This window comes from Bombus vancouverensis, chromosome 4 (genome assembly GCF_051014615.1).
Source record: "Bombus vancouverensis nearcticus chromosome 4, iyBomVanc1_principal, whole genome shotgun sequence".
Lineage (NCBI taxonomy): Eukaryota > Metazoa > Arthropoda > Insecta > Hymenoptera > Apidae > Bombus > Bombus vancouverensis.
The window spans coordinates 17,898,206-17,914,319 of NC_134914.1; the positions used below are offsets into that span (position 1 = coordinate 17,898,206).

The following is a 16,114-nucleotide window of genomic DNA, read 5'->3' on the forward strand; positions in this document are numbered from 1 at the left end:
TAATTACAAGATTACGAATCATACGTGTAATATGTATAATGCATAACATTTAATGAATATCCTATACATACATACATACATACATGTACATTAGTACATACATAAAAGAAGTTAAAACATGGCGCCTTTCTAAGCGCTTAAGGCATAAATGAAACATTTTGAATTAGCCAGTAAATGAAACTTGTTTTAATATATATTTTACATCTACATATTAACTAAGTTTGTACAACGGAATAAAGAAACAGTCGGATTTTAGCTTATCATTTAATCACTTTATTAATATGAGTAGTTCTACTTTTGTTCTTGATAATGGTGCCTATACCGCAAAAGTTGGGTTAGCTTCCGACAATGCCAAGTAAGTTATGATGCGGAAAACAATTAAATTAGAACAAAAAAGAGTACAATTATTAACGGATTTATTTTTAGATTAGTTCCAAATTGTATAATGAAAGCGAAAAGCGAACGACGAAGACCTTTTGTAGGAAATCAAATCGAAGAATGTCGAGATGCATCTGGTCTGTTTTACATCTTACCGTTTCAAAAAGGATATCTCGTAAATTGGGACGTTCAGAAGACTGTCTGGGATTATATATTCTCTAAAGAATGCTGTCTAGTAAACTTGAATCAGCTTTCTGTAATTGTAACTGAACCTTTATTTAATTTTCCAACCATTCAAGAAGCTATGACAGAAATATTTTTTGAAGAATACGAATGTCAAAGTCTCTTAAGAATCAATAGCTCTACTCTCTCTTGTTATCAATATAAAATGGAAAATCCTAATACAAAATGTTGTATTGTAGTTGATAGTGGTTATAGCTTTACACACATAGTACCATATATAAATGATACCAAAGTTAAAGAAGGTATTAGACGCATTGACGTGGGTGGAAAACTTCTTACAAATCACCTCAAAGAAATTATATCTTATCGCCAGCTTCATGTTATGGATGAAACTTATGTAATAAATCAGGTGAAGGAGGATTCTTGTTTTGTTTCTTCAGAATTTTTCAAGGATATGGAAACTGCCAAAAATAAGTTAGAAAACAATCCTATAGTCAAAGATTATGTTTTACCAGATTATACAACATTAAGACGTGGTTTCCTCAAAAATCCGGAACCTCCTAATGAACAACAAACTCTACGTTTAAGCAATGAAAGATTTGCTATACCCGAAATTTTATTTTTTCCCTCGGATGTTGGTATTCGTCAAATGGGTATTCCAGAAGCAATTATGGATTGCTTGAAAGCATGCGACGAAGAGACGTGGCCGCATCTTTTGTCTAATATTATTCTTACTGGAGGTAACGCAAAATTTCCTGGATTCCAAGAAAGAATTTACAAGGAAGTTAGAAGCTTAGCACCTGCAGAATATACGATAAATGTGCATTTACCTGAAAAGTAACGAAACATTTAATTTTATAACTGATACATCTGAAAATATTTCAATGTTCAATACATATTCTACTGTTACATATTGTTTCCAGTCCAATCACATATGCATGGCACGGTGGTAAAACACTTTCAAAAGATCCAATATTTTCAAGTCTTTTGGTAACTAGAGAGGATTACGAGGAAGAGGGCCAAAATCTTTGTTTCGAACGTTTTGATGTCTAACTTTAATAAATTTGTTGTATTGAATAACCCGTACATATGTGTACAATATTGTATATTGTATATAATATCGCGACATATATTAATCTCTTTTTTTTACGTGTGATACGAATAGTATAAAAAATATAAGTGGAATGTATAAATAATATTACTATTCGTATGAAATATTATTACTATTCTTGGAAACTCTTTGAATAAAACTCAAATGGATTTCATTTGTGCCATCAGTTCCTCTAAACTAGCATCAGATTCAGATGGAATTTGATTAATTTGAGATTTTTCATCCATTTGTTGATCTTGTTCGTCAAGAAGAGAAATTCCTGCAATGAAGCAATAGATCAATTTGTTAATCATGTACTAATATTTTATCTTTCCATATGTTACTTACCCCATTCATTATCTTCATGAAGAGGCTTATCTTCGACTGTTTTCTCTATCTTTTGTTCTGGTTTTGGTTTCAACGCATATTCTAGTTGATGTTTTCTACAATACCTATCTTCACAGTTTGGATTTGGTTTCAATATCATTTTAGGAAAAAAATCTTGCATAGCATTATAACCCAAATAATAGGTAACATCGCCAAAGTTTAAAAGATACTTCAATGCATTTTGAACTAAAAAGCCTGCAACAATTCCCATAGTTGTTGGCAAAGATGCTGCGCAAACCCCATCTCGTTTCAGAGTTTTTTCATCAATGTTTTCTGCTACTACTAATGGAGGAGCACACTAGAAATAAAATGATATTTTTCACAAATTAAGTTTAAGCTTTAATGCTTTGCCTATACTTTAATTTTTATTTTTATTCACCGCAAAACAAGCTGTTTCTCCAGGAATAATAAATTGAATATGACCTGAAACTGCATTTTCAGATACCCCACTTTCAAACCACTTCTGATTAAGTTCGTTACATGCGGTATTAATCGCCATTCGTGCTTCAAAATTGTCTACACAGCTCAAAACTAAATCTACTGGACCCTCATTTAAACTTGCTGTGCTAAAAATAAAATTTAATGTTACTTAGATATTGTTAATTACAATTATTCAAAAATTAGGTTTATGTACCTTATGATATTTGTAAAATCTTCAAAATGATCCATTGTAGTAATGTTGTAATTGTAAGTTTCAATCTCTACATCTGGATTAATATATTGCAATGTTGTTGCTGCTGCTTCTACTTTATTTTGGCCAGCTTGGTAAGGTTGGAAGAAAAGTCTATTCATATTAGCCATTTCTACTTTGTCATAGTCAAAAAGAATCAACTGAAATTTACTTGTTTGTTACTTAGAAAACAGATAAATTCTTCATTTATGACTTTATATAAGACTGTTACCTTGCCAATTCCACATCTTGTTAGCATTTCTGCAGTCACACTACCAACTCCGCCTATTCCAACTATAGCAATTGTTAATTCTTTTATTCTTTCATAATTATTTACTATACCCATACGTTTTAATGCCATCAAACGACTAAACAAAGGACAAAGAAACATTAAGATATTTTTCTTTCAATTTTGTATCAAAGAGTATATAATTGAAGTATTTATAATTCAAACTATTTAATATAATGGAAAAGTTTTATATAAGCAAAAATTACCTGTAAGGATTTGCATCAGTCACTTCACTTGACATATGTTCTATTTTTGCTCTTGTAGTAAACGTATTTTTATGTTGTTTTTGAAGTAGTTTGTCTTCAAGTTCTTTGATTTTTTGCCTCAATTCATCAATTTCATCCATTATGGATATTATAAGTAATTTTCAAAGATATGTAACCAGCTGTACTTACTTTAAACTGCAACTGCTGTTATGGCACGCTATTCTATTGCAGGTGCAAAGCAACGTATTTACACATGCATGTATACTTATACGATACGCGCTGCAAAATATAAATCTTTATACACATAACACACTGATAAAGAGAATAATCCAATTTTGAATAAAAATTATTTACTTGGTAATTAATCTCATATACGATATGTTCGAATTTTATAATAACTTTTACTGAATTTTATAATGATTTCTTAATTAGAAACATAACCTGTTCTACTTGATTTATCCAAGCAGAGTACGTACTTACGTATGCTACAAAATTAAAGGATATTTCGTATAGTTACTTATAAATTCCTACCACTTTTTTCCTACATTAAAATAATAAAAATGTTAATTTTTTCGAAAATCAATTATACAGATTTAAAATGAGATGTATGAAGATACGACTATGTGTAGAATTGTAATTATATGATAATGATGAAAAGTGAGAAATCAGTATGAGATATTGTTTAATTTCAGTAAAAAAATTCAATAATTATAAGATTTATTATTTCTTTTTAATACAAACAAAATTGTATCTGCTTCTTTTTTCAATTAATTCTATACAGCATTGTTTAGTATTACAGCGTTTCGTATCGTAAATTATACATATTGTTGTTACACTGCATATATGCACAAATGTTTTGTACCTGCATAAAGGAAAATTTTGAAACTTTTCGTTATTATTTATTTAGCCACTGTATCACTAATTTTAAGAGTAAATATTAGAAAAACATTAGAAACATGTGATCACGTAATACAGGATGGATAATTTTTTATTTTCATGCTTTTATGATCGATGACAAGTTTAAATCAAAGTAGATCCGTGCATTTTGGCTAATTTTATTGTCATACCTCAACCGCATTAGAATAATTCATTTTCCAATAGCCCGCGTTAGAAAAAAAATTTAGAACCGAAGAGAGAAACAGAAAACGAAGAAGTATGTAAACAATTTCACTTTATCGCTTTGGCATTATTATGAATGAATATAAAATTCGAATGTACATTTAGTATATATTGAAATATTAGGTGCACTTTCTTCTACCAGGATATAGCCGTTCTTAGACAAAATAGGAAAAAGAAATTTTTAAACTGGCCTATAATATATGATAATGATAGAACGGCTTTCCTAGTGATATTTGTTTAATAATACATTCTGTCCTCAAAATAGTGTTAAATTATGATGTTACAAGATAAAATATCAACGTTAAAATTTAGCATAATATATTAATTACATTAGTGACAATTCGTTATTTTAATTTTTTTTTTGTCTAAGTTAATTTGCAGATTTAAATAGTAGTTATTCAATAGTTTTTTCCTATAAAACTAAACTAGATTATCGTAAACTTAACGTATGAACAGGGAAGAATTATCAAATTTGGACAAACAATTATATTTGCGCCGTTCTTGCCATGTGAAAGTGACTTGAAATTAGATATTTGTCGCATTCGAGCAATACGACAGTTATAAGCAGAATAAATAAAATGTATTTATACTTGTACATAAAGTATTTCCTTTTTACATCTTTAACATTTATAGCGCAGTATGCATCTCATACGTCTACTCTTTCCACTTATTTTCACTTATCTGCGTTACGTATATATGTATATATATTTTTTATGCATTATTGAAAAATAAAATATACATATATATATATACATATAAAATCTTTAAATACATGATAATAAGGCAAAAACGGCGCAATGATCAGAATAAGAAGCGAACATTACTCTTTAACCGATAATATTCGAGAGCATACCTCGCTCTTCGAATTCAAATCCACACTCCGCTTGATAGGGTACGCATTTATAATATGCTACGTGTTTGTATATATATATATACATATACACACATATACACACACTTGTATATATATTTATATGTGTGTGCATGTATTATATATATATATGCATATGTAAAATTATTTTGTATATATATATATGTGTATATATATATATATATTGAATTGACCGTACTTTATGCATAATTTATACGTATAGGAACTGACGAATTCTTTCGAAATAATACGAAAGGACATGGTTTACAAGTGGAGTGTGCTCTATTCCTATACATTCTTTAAAAGTACGTCACTCTTCTTCTCTTTCTCCTTTTCTTCCTCTCAAAGAAAATTTTTGAAATGTACACAATAAACTGACTTACGGTCGTATATAAATAATTACATGTTCAATTTATAAACATATTGAATAAGAAACACATTGGTAATGCTGTATTCGAAATAATTCGATCGATTTAGTGGGTGTTATTGACATTAAGTTTTTGACCAGCGCGTTAAGCTCACAATGTACAGCAATACAAATGTTTCTTTTTTTCATTTATCGACGTGTGTCTTGTTCATGTACGTAGGCTTTTATTGGCGCCAAGTGTTTTAAGGTGCCTGTGAATTCTCGTTTTGATCAATGTATGAAAATTAAATTGAAAATCTTAACAGTTCTCTTTTCCTCTCTCTCTCTCTCTTTCTCTCTTACTTTTTCTAAATACAAACGGCGAAATGGTCATAGAAATGTGGATATTATGTTCTCAAAATTTGATCAATTAAGTCTTTACCAGTACTTTGGTAACATCTATTACTGGATATACAGGTATTCACAGAGCACAAAGAGTACTTGGCTATAACAAACATTTTATTCAACTATCATTGTATCAGATATAAACGAACATTTTTATCATCGTTAAAAGTACTAAATCGAGCGGCCTAAGGTACATGTTAAGTGTAAGCACATATGTGCTATGTGTATGTGTGTCGTACGCGCTTGTGTGGATGCAAATACATATAGTTTTTGTTTTGCATCATTTTTGTTATAATGTCTTATGACGGACGATCTTCGAAGTGACATAACATGATCTAATCGCATCTTTATGCATTTACAAATTTCCCGTGATCGTGACATTAGCAGCAGCGTTAAAGGAAAACAACAGAAATGACAGATTAAAAAAATAGAGAAAAGCAACATACAATTACTAATGGCACATGCATACCGGCCAATATGGACAGAGCACATACTTTGATAGATTTCATTTTAATATTCTATACTTTCTTCCGTTCCTAAATTATTTGCAATATAGTAGAATCGATAGTAGTTTTGAAACGTATCATTTGCTCCTCATTTGTGCCATTTAAGGTCTCGGTCGCACATAATGGATTGCTTCTGACATAACAAACGTAAATTCTTTTAAGTAATACCCAGGATAAAAAACAAGGAATGTCTAAAATGTAGAACTTTATACACCACGTCAACATATAATTGCCATTTACATAAAGAGTGGTCCGCCATCATACAAAATACTTTTCTTCTTCTTAATTTTGCAAGTTTGGGTGGAATGAAAGGTTTTAGTTTGTAACTAACCAAAAGTCGTAAACCGTGTGTTATGGATGAAACGGATGTGATGAATACTTCATCGTTTTCTGAGTCCCATTTCCAACTTGTCCTGCCACATTTTTCAGTCGGTTTATTCCACGAACCGGTACGCTGCTCACAGTCACGCTTAGGGATGGGATTAAGCCCCTCGCGCGAAGTATCGATACCTAAATGAAAATGTTTGATTCTTCGCACGCTCCTTATAAATACGCATACTGACTAAAAAGATGCCTGTTTTGAAATGACTGAGCAATTCAAGTCCAGTTGTCGTTTAATACGGATCGACTTATTTATAGAAAACACACTACATACGTATCTGTTATTAGTTACTAATCATCGAAAGATTTTGAAAATAGTGTATATCTGACACACTCTTTCTCGAAACTATCATTACGATTGCACATTTCATTTGTTATTTGCTGAACGTTCTATGTATCGATTATTCTGTTCCAATCTATTTACGGTTTTGGAGACTATTATATAAAGCTAGTCAGATCCGAATCTAAATAAATAAATTTCTATAATATTTATTGTTTGTCAAGGAGGAATCAAACATTTTCTTCCAGGTATTATTTCTAGTGCGTGCGACTTTTTCCCATCATTAATGTTGAGGGAAAAATGCATTCATCGCATAATCGGCGAGGTATCACTATAACCGATCTTCTGATGCGACAATATAAGAAAAATCAGCATTTTATACGCTTCATTCTAATCATACATTAATCGATACTAAACGACATAGACTTGAATCGTTTAAATATTTCAAATCAAACATTTGTTTAGTCGCATCTTTAGTCACATTACGACCATTTGAAACGATCTTCTTATTTCAAGAAACAGAAAGAAGATAAAAAAAATCAGTAGTCAAGAATATTTGAAATTCTGAAATATAATGTACCGCGAAAAATAAAACATATATTACTTGCAAAAAAAGATCGTTTTGCATTATTAACGGTCGACATTACTCTATTTCGTATGTTTTCTTTATAATATGACTATAAGTCGCATTGGTCATTCCATACACCTGAAATTTTAGATCAAAGAAGTATTACTAATGGATGTCTGTATTCTCGCCACAATGTAGTACATCTTGCTCTGGTTATTTAGATGCCTGGAATGACTTTGCGTAAAGCGTAACACAGTTGTTTACTTTAACTAATTCGCAATGGGAAAAATCTCCGTACTTAATAGCAAGGATTTGTTTCAACATAAATGTGTTTCCACGCTCAACGTTTGAACACTTTACAAGAACAGTGTTTATCATTGCGAATTAGTCAAATTCTACAGTGCCGGACGATGTCAACAATTGAATGCCAACAGAACTGCGTGTATTCGTACATTACAATACAAACACGACGTGTTCATATTCCCGGCATTCTTTCTCATTCTTTGTTTTTATAAATATCGTAAAATAGAAGTTGTGAATTCGAATCAATACAAACTTCATGGATGTTCAATTGATACGCATCATATTCGTAGATGCGAATGAATATTCACGGGATTCTCATGGTCGATTCAACAATACGTGAATGATATGGTTAAATAATTATAAATTGGAAATTGAGGTGGTGACATTACCTGGGCCGTTACTCACCTACAGGCAACGAACCTGTTATGGGAGTAGGTGACGATGATACCATGTTTAATCGACCTTGATCTTTTACTATTGGATCTAAAGTGAAAGAGAATGGAAAAATAAAAATGAAACTATCGGTTTTTCGAAGTATCACATCATTCATATTTTCTGTTAAAATTTATAGCGCAAAATTTAAATATACTTCATAATACTTACAAAAATAAGGATGTTCCATAGCTTCGCGTGCAGTAAGTCTTTCGTAATGATCATAACGCAAAAGTTTGTCAAGGAAATCAAGGCTTTCGTGCGATACCAAATGTTGATTCTCTGAATGCATAAAACGTTCCCAGCGTTTACGTGAATGTCGACCTAAAATATCATTGAAACGAGGATCCAATTCAATATGGTACTTTTCAAGATATTCAAATAATTCCTCAGTCCCGAGAACTTTTGCAATTCTCACTAGTTGGTCATAATTATCGTGTCCATGAAAAAACGGTTCTTTCCTGAATATCATACTTGCAAGCATGCATCCAAGGGACCACATATCTAATGAATAATCATACATCTGCAATACAGAAGAAGAAGCCATATTATCCATAAATTACTTATAACATACAGTTAAAGATATGAGAAATTGCACACAAACCTGATAATCTACAAGTAATTCTGGACCTTTAAAATAACGCGAAGCTACTCGTACATTGTATTCTTGACCTGGATGGTAAAACTCTGCTAGACCCCAATCAATTAACCGTAACTTCCGATTTTCATGATCTATCATAACATTGTGCGGTTTGACGTCCCTATGCATTATTCCCATACTATGGCAATAATCCAATGCCTAAACAGAAATAGGAGACGACCATTTCTTGTACATTATTAATGATTTTCTCTTTCGTTTTACATCTTATTCAACCACAGATGCAAAATGGATCAAACACTATCGACACATTACTTACTTAAATATTCATGAGTCCGAAAATTTTTAAAATTTCTGAAACTAAGGATTTTTTTTATATGCTTTGACTAATAAGAAAGAACAATTTCAGTATTTTTATAGAAAGGCACTACATCATATTTTCATTTGGTATATTCACTTTTAACCCTTTTGAGATAAGATACTTCTAAAATTATTATATTTTATTGTACTTCATGATTAGAATAAACTAATAAAAAGCATAAGAAAGAAAGAAACATAGAAAATTTATATATGCAAGTTTATAACTGTTTAAATACTTAAATTTCAAATATCATAACATTGAAAGAGTAAAGATATAGTTATAAGCAAAATAAAAATATAAAGATAAAATAAATTTCATATGAAGTATTTTTTTATCTAAAAATACTAATACTAAATAAAACAATGGTAATAGAGGGAAAAAATGAATTTGTATAAATAAAATATTTTCGAACTCTTCCTTGAACCTATGATATACACCTACATCTATCAAAATAATAATCTCGAAGATTCACATTGGACTGTTCCATTGCACTTAACAATACACGCACTTTTAATAATTCGTAGAGGTAGTATCTTATGTCGTAGTCTGTTAGCGTCTGGTATAATTGCTTGAAATCTGTGTTGTTCACATGTTCAAATATCAGTGCTGGCGTCCTTGACACCGGATCTTTGACAACAGCTTGGAGTGTAATTATGTTGGTCCCACCTTTGAGGTTTTCTAAGATTTTAATCTCCCTTTTTATTTTCTTCTTTTTTACAGGCTAGACATTAAAATCACATGAAAATTAGAGTTTTCGGCTAATTATAATTCGCTTACTAAAACATAATTTATTCTTTTTACCTTTAAAATTTTTACAACACATTTTTCATTATTTGTAATATTTATGGCTTCGAATACTTCACTATATTTTCCTCTGCCTAATTTTCTTACTAGTTGATAATCATCTTGTTGTCTATATAACAAAAAATTTGTTACAATTAAATAAAATGAGGGAAATACACAAATATATATATACATACAAACATAGATATGCACAAATATAGATACATTTATCTAAATACACACAGAATGTTTTATTGCACACTTACCCCCAGTCGACAACATAGGATTCATAGTCCCAGTAATCTCTGGATTTGTGTGAATTCACATCTGTGTAGACTCGCGCTCTACTGGGTAGTGCCATTTTTTCTGATATATCACTACTACTATTTATTTTGTGGATTGCTATTTTTTCACTGTTGTCTATTGAAAAATTACAAAAGCTAGTTAATTTATCTCTTCCACTCACCCAGTTATAAATGCGCGAGGACAAATATACACCTGAGTCATTAAAAAAAATCATATTAAAATTAAACATATTTTAAATTAATAAGAGAAATATAAAAAATTGATGATAATATATGAATATATATGAATGTGTAATAGTCTTTTGCTAAACACTAACTTATGTTTACATATGAACTGAATCAAATATTAAAATATTAGTGTCAATAATATAATTTATAATATCAATGATAATAGTATCTATTAAGGCAACTCAATATTGCACTTATATTCATGTATACATTGAAAAATTCATTAATACAATGCAATATTTAATCATAAATCTAAACATTCTCTTGATTCTTATATACTTTTTACTTAACTTGACACAACAATAAATGAGTAAATTCTAATATTTAAATACATCTATACTACATTCGATGCAAATAAATTGACAATTATGTGTATCAATTAAAAATCAATAATAGTTGCAACGTAATTAAAATAACATAGTAAAGAAAATATAAGTATCTCATTGAGTTATAATTGAAACATTTAATTTAATTTCTTGTAATATAAATTCTGCAGAATACAGATAAATTCATTTATAAACTATCTAATAGTATCTTTATTAAAAACATCTATATGATATTTAACTGAGTGTAATTACAAAAAGGAGTTATATGGTTAGAAGAATCAAAACAACTTCACTAAAAATAATTATATGATAGCAAGCAGACTAACCAAAGAAAAAACTGAATCCTGATATAAGAAACTAACAAAGTTTAAAACGTGTTCACCGATTACAACGAATGAACTGCATATTCCTTAGAAGTCTATTGATTGTGAGCTCACAGAACACTATCAATTCGTTTCTGTGATTTGAAGTTGTGATTTAGCAAAAGAGCAATTCTATATATACAAGCACAATTGGCATATAGGGAAAATTGGTATTTAAGTTAAAGATCAAAAATGTAGGTAAAAATTAATCTACTATCGCAACAGGGATTAGAACACGCACAAGCACAAGGCACGAACACACATGTACGAGATAAATCACACGCCATCGCAATCAGGAAATTAATGTTGACTTATTCTGGACTCACCTAATACATTCCGGACCCGAATCTTGATTAGTTTGACCGCAGCAGATCTCTAAATTCGTCGTGAAACCACGCAACCTGCTTAGGGAATACGTGAGGCCGCGCGAACGCGTGAAACTCAAAGATTTTTGCGGGCGGCCGGCTTCTCAAACGACCGAGGTCCAAGATGGCAGCCAACAATCCACCACAAACTTCAAATATATAGATTGAAAACTCCAACCTTCAACCGTCTCTTCAATCAAATCTTATTACTACTATTACTTAAATTATCGACTTAACCTTTAGAGATATTATTGTTCTTATATTATCGTTTACATCAATTAACTACATAGTTTTATATATACAGTATACGTGTTTGATATGTTTTATATAGGCATATAAAATTTAATATTAACTTCTCAATATTTTATACATATCATTCTCTTCACATAGTAATAAAATTCCATCCGCAATATGTACGTATTAAAATAAGATATTACTAACAAATAAATTATAAAAATATTAGTACTTATATAAACCTTTTTGTATAACAAGGTTTTTATTTAATCGAGGAATGTTCATTTTTATTCAAAAGAATTGTTAATTTTAATTAGAAGGGAAACTCATGTACATGTTTAGTAAAATATTTTAGTATACTTCATACATATTGACCAATCAGAATTTATGGTGATATCTTCATTATCGCGTGTCTCAACGTGTGTCTTTAATAAATTAAACGTGAAAAAGATATTAAAGATTAATATATAATGTAATATAATATAATAAATTATGCTTACACACGGCAGATGATAGTTTGTTATAATAAACTACTAGCTATATTTACGTTAAATGTTAAATAAACATAAAAATAAAAAAACATCTATATTTCAAATTTAACAGGGTTATTATTTAAATAATGTTTACAACATTTTAAGCTAAACAGTATCCTTGATTTGTGTTAATGAATGTATAGGATGTAATAAAGATAAGTCATTTTTTATTGAAAACCATTGCTGTAAAAGTTGTTCTATATTCTTAGCATTATCCTATAAGAGAAAAAATTTATGTAATAAATAACCAGATGGAATAATAATATGAATAACACTGCATATTTGATGTGCTATTGTCTAATTTACCTCATTCACATTCATATCAGTTATATGTAATTTTTTTTTAAGATTTTCAGCATCTAAAATCCAAATATGTGCAGATTTATAAACAATCCATAAATTTGTACGTAATAATCCAACAACAACAACGTCAGTATTTTCACATGGAGGACTGCAATGTTTATATTAAATGTTAAATAATAGTGTCATTAATGCATAACGATCTTCAATATTTACCTATCTAGAAAATTTTCAGTAACTTTTTTTAAATCTATATCCCAAGATACAGTAGTTCTCATGACTAAATTTTCTTTTTTCTCCATATTCATTGTTTTCATTTTTTCCAATGCTTTAAATAGTCTATTTTTATTCTTATTAATATTTACTATACATTTTTCTTTTGTTTCCACTTTGCTTTTATTGTGCTCTGATTTCTCATCGTGTGCCAGGTCTCTATAGTATCCACGTTCTTCAGGTGATAACTTTTTCCAAAGATTAGTTATTTGATAGGCAATTTGAGGTGCTGTCATATTAGGATCTTTTTCTATCACTAAAAATAAGAATACAGATCTAATATGTATATTTCGTATTTAAATTAAGTTGTGTATGTTAAATACTTTTACCTTCTGACCTGGCATATTTTGAAAATTTAAGAAAACCTGCACATAAATTTGTATGTGGATTGATATTTGGTGACTCCTTTGGTTCTATACAATTGTAAGATTCTATATCCGTACCTCCCTGTAAAAATCACTTTTTAATATATTTCATGTGATTTCATGAATTGGATTTCTTATAAATCTTACCTTCAACCCAGATACGTGTCCTTTACTCCATTCTTTTAATGTAATTGACTTTTTCATATTCAATTTATTTTCAGCATGCAAAATGTTTGTTTCTGCATTTTTTATCTTATTTTCTTTCTCATCTGTATTTGTATTAGAAGAATCGAACAATACAAAATCCTCACCTAGATCTACTATAGGTAACTGACTGAATGTTTCAGATGATGGACTTAGTTCAAATGGTGGAGTATCTTCTGTGTTTTCTTTTGTATTACTATCACTATACAAAGTAAAAAATATATTAAAAATAATTAGATTATATTTTTTATCCTATATTATAAATACTAACACTGAATTATGAGAAATATCGTTATTGGAATAAGTCAATGCAAAATTCTGTGATTCATTTGAATCTGATTCACTTAAATCTAGAGATGGTAATTGAACATTGAAGTCATCTACTTTTTTTCCACATTTTTCAGCACTTTCGTCATTACAAATTTGCATATTTATAGAAATTTGCGGTTGTCCTTTATGTTCGAAATTATTAATCTCGGTAGAATTTAAATTATTTATTACATTTTCATCGGTATTTATATTCCTTTCAATAGGTTTATCAAAATTTCCTTCTAAGCGTAATTTTCGTTTTTTGCATGCAGGTTCCTCATTTTCAATATTGTTAATGTTTACTTTCTGTGTATAATCTTGATAATCAGTAAATGAACTTTCGCAATTATTTTCTGGTTGCATTTCTCTTTGTATTCCATAAAAATTTTCTAGATATTTTTCTATTATATTGATAACCATGTTCTGTGCACATAATATACATCATATAAATTTTTAAAAAAGTATACAATTAACCATTTTTGCAAATATAACTACCTGATCCTTAAAAAGGAGAGAAGTTTTATTTGGTTCTAGATTAACATCTATGTTTGCTGCATTTATTAAAATATATACAAGAAATATTGGTTTTTTCCTTGATGACGATTCTTGTCCTAATGCTTCGAAAATTATTTTAATCACTACCTGGAAATAACTCTTAAATTCTTTGAAACTGCATCATCTAATTAAAAGAAAGGCTAAGTAAGGTATATACCTTTTCTAATTCTTTATATTTAATTGGTCTATCATTTACAAAAATATATTGTCCTCCGGATTGTAACACTTCAGTTGCTTGTGTCATCTTTGAAGGAACCATTATTTTAATTTTAATCTAAAACATATACTTTCATATATTAAAGTATGAAATATAGTATTAAATACATAAAATTTTGTATATAATTACATCTGTATCTGTAATATCTATCCAATTCATACAGCATGTTATTTTTTTACCAAGAGTATATGTAACTGCTTCTTCGAGATTACTTATACTAGGTTTTGCAAATATTATGTTATTATTTACTTTATAATTTATTCGTACATTAAATTTGCATATTCCATAACTTTTTATTAAGGACTCCAAAGTTCTAATATCTTGAGTAACTTTTTTTAAATTTGTTATTATTTGCCTTCTCACTGGCATTTGTTTAAATAATTGTTTAACTTGTACAGTTGTTCCTAAACAGAGATATATAAATGTATATTTAAAAAATTTGAAGCAAAATATTTGAAGTTGTCTTGCTACCTGTAGATCTGTGGCAATGTTCTGAATTTATGATATGACCATTATGATCTATAGTATAAGATATAGCTGCTTCATCTTGTTCTGTTTTTGATATGATTGTAAGATCCGATACTGCACTCAATGCATATAAGGCCTCACCTCTGAATCCATATGTTTCTAAAGATTCTACAAATAATAGTATGATTATAAATGCAAAATCATATTATGCATTGCTATGTAAATGTTTTCTTTGTAATATAACTACATACCTAAATCGGAGAAACTAGACAATTTTGATGTGTAAGATGATAAAGCCATGTAAGGAGCATCTACTTTTGAAATACCACATCCATCGTCCTTTACTTCTATTAATGTACATCCATTATCTATCTAACATTTTTAAAAATATGAACTTTATATAAAAATTTTTAAGTACTTTGAAGTAATTATTAAAGAACAAAATGTGCTCAGAATAAGAAAATTAATGTAGTACCAAGTTAATTTCAATATTTTTAGCACCAGCATCAAACGCATTTTCTATTAATTCTTTTACAGCAGTAGATATCGAAGTTATAACTTGAGTGGTAGTTATTAGTTTCACTGTGTCTTTGTCTAAAGCTGAGATGATCATTTTGAACGTCAGATTTATCGAACATCCATTAAGGCATTAACATTTCTTTATACATCAAATTTATATCTTGTGCATTTTGTACATCACATAATGTATCCACTCATAAATTAATGAGATCAACGCGCGAATATCTGTTTTAAAATTTGTTTACAAATGAAATGGAAAAGATAGATCGTATACGACTTTAGAAATGAAGAACGCGATTATAACGACATTCAGTGGACCGCATTTTCAAGCGCGGGAATTTATAAATATGAAACCCATAAGTGTCATATTTTAAAAATACGTAATTGACGACGGA

General features: G+C 29.3%; 4 protein-coding genes across 17 annotated transcripts; 1 reads left to right on the forward strand and 3 right to left on the reverse strand.

The window, feature by feature from the left end:
- The first annotated feature begins 126 nt into the window (after window positions 1–126).
- Window positions 127–1,647, forward strand: Arp6 (Actin-related protein 6). 2 transcript variants are annotated; one of them, XM_033351013.2, is made up of 3 exons: window positions 127–355; window positions 427–1,398; window positions 1,485–1,647. In XM_033351013.2, the coding sequence occupies exons 1-3, from the start codon at window positions 282–284 to the stop codon at window positions 1,612–1,614; spliced, it is 1,176 nt and encodes a 391-aa protein (XP_033206904.1). In that variant the 5' UTR covers window positions 127–281; the 3' UTR covers window positions 1,615–1,647. The 2 variants fall into 2 exon arrangements, with proteins under 2 accessions (XP_033206904.1, XP_076473732.1); XM_076617617.1 differs by having other exon boundaries at window positions 130–355; window positions 432–1,398.
- On the reverse strand, window positions 1,602–3,818 carry Uba5 (Ubiquitin-like activating enzyme 5). Of its 8 annotated transcripts, none has more exons than XM_076617621.1 (8): window positions 3,684–3,818; window positions 3,393–3,482; window positions 3,204–3,306; window positions 2,941–3,076; window positions 2,673–2,869; window positions 2,418–2,604; window positions 2,000–2,336; window positions 1,602–1,931 (listed from the first exon to the last, which is right to left on the reverse strand). In XM_076617621.1, the coding sequence occupies exons 3-8, from the start codon at window positions 3,236–3,238 to the stop codon at window positions 1,813–1,815; spliced, it is 1,011 nt and encodes a 336-aa protein (XP_076473736.1). In that variant the 5' UTR covers window positions 3,239–3,306; window positions 3,393–3,482; window positions 3,684–3,818; the 3' UTR covers window positions 1,602–1,812. The 8 variants fall into 8 exon arrangements, with proteins under 8 accessions (XP_076473736.1, XP_076473738.1, XP_076473740.1 ...); XM_076617623.1 differs by having other exon boundaries at window positions 3,558–3,689; XM_076617625.1 differs by lacking the exon at window positions 3,684–3,818 and adding an exon at window positions 3,558–3,651 and having other exon boundaries at window positions 3,393–3,497.
- A 2,222-nt stretch (window positions 3,819–6,040) lies between these two features.
- Window positions 6,041–11,892, reverse strand: CkIIalpha (casein kinase II subunit alpha). Of its 4 annotated transcripts, none has more exons than XM_033351002.2 (8): window positions 11,704–11,892; window positions 10,423–10,576; window positions 10,175–10,286; window positions 9,882–10,094; window positions 9,019–9,213; window positions 8,586–8,937; window positions 8,388–8,465; window positions 6,041–6,960 (listed from the first exon to the last, which is right to left on the reverse strand). In XM_033351002.2, exons 2-8 carry the CDS (start codon window positions 10,515–10,517, stop codon window positions 6,608–6,610), a joined length of 1,398 nt encoding a protein of 465 aa, XP_033206893.1. In that variant the 5' UTR covers window positions 10,518–10,576; window positions 11,704–11,892; the 3' UTR covers window positions 6,041–6,607. The 4 variants fall into 4 exon arrangements, with proteins under 4 accessions (XP_033206893.1, XP_033206891.1, XP_076473728.1 ...); XM_033351000.2 differs by having other exon boundaries at window positions 10,423–10,654; XM_033351003.2 differs by having other exon boundaries at window positions 6,821–6,960; window positions 8,372–8,465; window positions 10,423–10,654.
- A 471-nt stretch (window positions 11,893–12,363) lies between these two features.
- On the reverse strand, window positions 12,364–16,044 carry LOC117166686 (PMS1 protein homolog 1). 3 transcript variants are annotated; one of them, XM_076617911.1, is made up of 12 exons: window positions 15,676–16,044; window positions 15,452–15,572; window positions 15,204–15,368; window positions 15,000–15,136; window positions 14,673–14,789; window positions 14,456–14,602; window positions 13,923–14,383; window positions 13,595–13,853; window positions 13,412–13,529; window positions 13,026–13,338; window positions 12,816–12,960; window positions 12,364–12,725 (listed from the first exon to the last, which is right to left on the reverse strand). In XM_076617911.1, the coding sequence occupies exons 1-12, from the start codon at window positions 15,811–15,813 to the stop codon at window positions 12,615–12,617; spliced, it is 2,232 nt and encodes a 743-aa protein (XP_076474026.1). In that variant the 5' UTR covers window positions 15,814–16,044; the 3' UTR covers window positions 12,364–12,614. The 3 variants fall into 3 exon arrangements, with proteins under 3 accessions (XP_076474026.1, XP_033206777.2, XP_076474027.1); XM_033350886.2 differs by having other exon boundaries at window positions 14,862–15,136; XM_076617912.1 differs by having other exon boundaries at window positions 14,862–15,136; window positions 15,452–15,568; window positions 15,676–15,726.
- Between the last annotated feature and the right edge of the window lie 70 nt (window positions 16,045–16,114).

Coding starts and splice junctions, on each gene's coding strand:
- LOC117166686 (XM_033350886.2), bottom strand. CDS start 15,813: ATGATCATCTCAGCTTTAGACAAAGACACAGTGAAACTAATAACTACC. Junction 15,137..15,203: donor ACATTGCCACAGATCTACAG/GTAGCAAGACAA, acceptor ATCTCTGTTTAG/GAACAACTGTACAAGTTAAA. Junction 14,384..14,455: donor CTCTCCTTTTTAAGGATCAG/GTAGTTATATTT, acceptor TTATGTGCACAG/AACATGGTTATCAATATAAT.
- CkIIalpha (XM_033351002.2), bottom strand. CDS start 10,517: ATGGCACTACCCAGTAGAGCGCGAGTCTACACAGATGTGAATTCACAC. Junction 9,214..9,881: donor ACCTCTACGAATTATTAAAA/GTGCGTGTATTG, acceptor ATTTCTGTTTAG/GCATTGGATTATTGCCATAG. Junction 8,938..9,018: donor AATTACTTGTAGATTATCAG/GTTTGTGTGCAA, acceptor TCTGTATTGCAG/ATGTATGATTATTCATTAGA.
- Uba5 (XM_076617618.1), bottom strand. CDS start 3,343: ATGGATGAAATTGATGAATTGAGGCAAAAAATCAAAGAACTTGAAGAC. Junction 2,870..2,940: donor CAAGATGTGGAATTGGCAAG/GTAACAGTCTTA, acceptor AGTAAATTTCAG/TTGATTCTTTTTGACTATGA. Junction 2,605..2,672: donor GATTTTACAAATATCATAAG/GTACATAAACCT, acceptor TTTTATTTTTAG/CACAGCAAGTTTAAATGAGG.
- Arp6 (XM_033351013.2), top strand. CDS start 282: ATGAGTAGTTCTACTTTTGTTCTTGATAATGGTGCCTATACCGCAAAA. Junction 356..426: donor TTAGCTTCCGACAATGCCAA/GTAAGTTATGAT, acceptor ATTTATTTTTAG/ATTAGTTCCAAATTGTATAA. Junction 1,399..1,484: donor AATGTGCATTTACCTGAAAA/GTAACGAAACAT, acceptor TATTGTTTCCAG/TCCAATCACATATGCATGGC.